This window comes from Colobus angolensis, unplaced genomic scaffold, assembly GCF_000951035.1.
Source record: "Colobus angolensis palliatus isolate OR3802 unplaced genomic scaffold, Cang.pa_1.0 Scaffold167, whole genome shotgun sequence".
Lineage (NCBI taxonomy): Eukaryota > Metazoa > Chordata > Mammalia > Primates > Cercopithecidae > Colobus > Colobus angolensis.
In genome coordinates this window covers 1,448,155-1,451,858 of record NW_012114788.1, presented here as the reverse complement: position 1 = coordinate 1,451,858, position 3,704 = coordinate 1,448,155, and the positions used below count along the sequence as shown (strand labels likewise).

The 3,704-nt window shown below is 46.9% G+C and overlaps 2 protein-coding genes across 3 annotated transcripts in view; one reads left to right on the top strand and one right to left on the bottom strand.

The window, feature by feature from the left end:
* ZNF207 (zinc finger protein 207) overlaps nt 1–3,704 on the bottom strand; it is a 62,164-nt gene that overhangs the window by 37,240 nt on the left and 21,220 nt on the right. The gene's annotated exons all lie outside the window — the stretch shown is intronic.
* Nucleotides 1,203–3,704, top strand: part of LOC105508730 (chromosome unknown open reading frame, human C17orf75) — a 16,740-nt gene continuing 14,238 nt past the window's right edge. For both annotated transcript variants that reach the window (XM_011937646.1, XM_011937647.1), the window contains exons 1-2: nt 1,203–1,389; nt 2,109–2,189. In XM_011937646.1, coding sequence (XP_011793036.1) covers nt 1,250–1,389; nt 2,109–2,189 — 221 coding nt within the window. In that variant the 5' untranslated portion in view covers nt 1,203–1,249. The remainder of the gene's footprint in view (nt 1,390–2,108; nt 2,190–3,704) is intronic.

The window sequence follows — 3,704 nt, the reverse complement described above, 5'->3', positions numbered from 1 at the left end:
TATTCCCTTTTTAAAGTAGGAACTGCCCCTGCTTTTAACTTTATGAAGTTTCATTTATGAATAAAGTTGGTACTACTAAAAATTTTTAAAAAATACAAAACACACGTACACACATGGTGGCTTAAAACAATGGAAATGTATTATTTCACAGTTCTGGATGCTAGAAGTTGACATGGAGGTGCTGGTGGGGACATACTCTCTTGAAGCCTCTAGTGGAGAATCTGTTCCATGTCCTCTCCTAGCTTCTGGTGATGACCATTAATCCTTGACATTCCTTGGTTTGTAGACACGTCAGTGCAGCCTGCCTCCTCCACGTGATGCTATGGTTTAAGTGTTTGTCCACTCCCAAATTCATTTTGAAATTTAATTGCCATTGTAAGACTATTAAGAAGTGGGGCCTTTAAGAGGTGATTATAAATTTCCCACTCTTTGGTGTCCTTTTATAGCATCATAAAATGGACTGAGACAGAAAACTGGTACCAGAGAATAGGGTGTTGCAGAAACAAACACCTGAAAATGTGAATTGGTGTTAGAACTGGGTAATGGGCAGAGACTGGAAGGGTTGCTGGGATTACAAGCGTGAACCACCACGCCTGGCTAATTTTTTGTACTTTTGGTAGAGACAGAGTTTCACCATGTTGCCCAGGCTGGTCTTGAACTCCTGACCTCCAGTGATCCGCCTGCGTCGGTCTCCCAAAGCACTGGGATTACAGGCGTGAGCCACTGTGCCCGGCCTTTTAGTTTTTACATAGTCAGATTTTTAAAACGTTTTCCTGTATGACTTCTGTTTTATTATGTTTAGAAAGACCTCCTTAACTTCAAGAATTAACTTTATCCCATATTTTCACTTTAACAAAATTCATTTTAAATTCTTAACTTTTTTATCGAATGGGTGTCTGTGCGTGCTGGCACGCGCACAAGGAAGCAGACAAGTAGCCTTATTCTTTTCCATGTGGCTAGGTAGTTGTGCCACCCTCATCACATAGTAAGTTTCCTAGACGACTCAAAGGAAAATAAGTTCAAAATAAATGGTAAAAGTTTTTCAGTAAAGGCGAACTCAGTACGCCTGTCAGCCCCTGTGGGGAGAAAAGCCTCCCTTTACCAGGCTAGTCTTTGCCTGCGAACCCGGGAAAACCAGCGGAACGCAGGTGTGCGAGAGCCGGGAGCCGGACGAGCCCGGATACCGACGGCTGCACGGCAGCAGGGGAGCGGTTTGGCGGAGACACAAGGCCACCCAGAGGCCGTCGCGATGCTCCCCTCCTTGCAGGAATCGCTGGATGGAGATGAAAAGGAGCTAGAGAGTAGCGAGGAGGGAGGCTCAGCTGAGGAGCGGAGACTCGAGCCGCCGTCCAGCAGCCACTACTGTCTTTACAGCTACCGCGGAAGCAGGTGCTGGCGCCCAGCTCGGCCTGCCAGCCCGCCTGCCCTTGCGGCCCCGCCCCCGGCCCGCCGCCCAGCCTTGCACCCCACCCCCGACCTGGCGGCCCGGCCGCTCCTAAAAGCCATCTTCTCCTCTCCCAGCCAAGGTCTCTGGCCTGAAGGGCGCTCCTTGCCTCACGCTGCTCTTCCCAGCCCCCATCGTGGACTTGTATACCTGGCCCAACCATGCCTGTGCCCTTCATCTGCCCCTATATCATCCCAGCTCCTTACTCTGCGGCTGCCCTTTGTTTAGCGTAGTGCCCCGCACGCTCAATAATTTTAGTTCCCGTCCCCTCTCCTTTCTGCCATTATCTCCCCACTTTCTTCTATTTCTGTCACACACACCCCCGTCCCCACCCTCTGGTTTTCCTCTGTTCTTGCTTCCTCTTTTCCCTTCTCCTGACTGACTTTCCTGGAACCTTCTTGGCCCTGTCAAGTTTGGTTTTTAAAGGACTCTCCTTGAACCTTCTGGGTATTTAGCCTTTCCTCCATCCCTTAGGTGGCCTGGAGAGAGAAGGGGCTCTTGTCAGCACTGCTGTATGGGTTTTCCTTGTCATGAGGATAGGCAGTGCACTTCTACCTTGCAGCATTTTTAGTTGACTCCTTGCCTTACCCTGCTTGCAAGGCCCCCATACTCCTCTTGGTTTAGAGCCCATAATTGATAGCACTATTGGTTTTGTGGCTTGCAGATTGGCACAGCAACGAGGGGACAGTGATGACGGAAGCCCAAGTGGCACAAATGCAGAAACTCCCTCTGGTGATGATTTCAGGTAAAAAGAGCTTCACCCTAATTCATGCATGTGCTTTTATCTTCCCTGCATCTCTGGCCTGTGCATGCCAGTGGGTACTCTATTTCCACTGAGCTTTCCCTGAGTCAAACCATCAATTCCTCCTGTCCCCTAGGAACCTCATCCTGATTTCCTCATTGGCTGGTTCATTCAAGGCTGGGACAAACAAATCCACATACTTGTGCTTGGTGATTAGCTAGAAAGAAATCCTTTTTTTTTTTTCCTTTTAAATTGAGACCGGGTCTTGCTCTGCTGCCCAGGTTGGAGTGCAGTGGCATGATCTTGGCTCGCTGCAGCGTCAACCTCCCCGGCCTCGGGTGATCCTCTCACTACAGCCTCCCCAGTGTCTGGGACTACTGACCACCACACCTGGCTAATTTTTGTATTTCTGATAGAGATGGGGTTTCGCCATGTTGCCCAGTCTAGTCTTGAACTCCTGGACTGAAGTGATCTGCCCACTTCTGCCTCCCAAAGTGTTGGGATTACAGGCATGAGCCACCTTGCCCAGCCCTGAAATTTTTTTTTGTTGTTGTTGTTTTTTGAGACAGTCTCCCTCTGTTGCCCAGGCTGGAGCGCAGTGGCACGATCTTGGCTCACTGCAGCCTCTGCCTCGCAGGATCAGGTGATTCTCCTGCCTCTTGATTTGATTAAAGCAAATTAAGAGAATAAACCATAATCTAGAAAAAATGGGATTAACAGGGAAGAATGTGAAGAAATCCAGATTGGAATAGAAGAAAGGGTTGTTAGGGGGGACTCTGTATTAGTTTCTTTCTTTCTTTCTTTCTTTCTTGATACCCTGTCTCTATAAAAAATAAAAATACAGCTGTTTCCTGAGTGAGATTTGGTTTTCAGTCTGGGCAAATGAAGACCATTTTGGGGTTAAAAGGGCTCTTTTTCCTCCATTCCTTGATATGGACCTGTGCTGGGGATTGGTCAGCTGTTCAAGTGCAATGCACTCAGTTTTGGTTCTGTGCCAGGATTAAACCCATGATATTTCACAGTTTGTATATGAACCCCGATGAAGTGTTTCTAGAAGGTGGTTGCCTTGTAACCTATGTTTTGCCAAATATTTACTATGAGTTTTTCTACCATCCTCATGACTGTGGTATTGTAACTTAACCTCCCCAGGAAGTTCTGCTTAAAACTAAAATCAAGTGTATCTCAAGAGACTACTGTCCGATCTGAAATGCCTCTGTCGTGTGTTGTCCGCAATTAGAATCCTCTTTTAAATGTAGTTGAAATGAGAGATAAGGAAACTGACAATGTTACTAAATGGGAGATAGAGGTGAGGATACACACTGTGGATGAAAACATGAAAGTTATTTCTACAACTCAATCTGTAAGTATCTGACTGCCACGCTCCCTTGTGTATCAAATGATATACCTTTATTGTAAGAGAAGAAACTGCGCTGTTCACCTTGACATTGAGAGGCAATTTGGAATCTCTGCTGGGATTGCTTAGGACTGAGGATTTAATGTGCTATTTTGTGAAAATCT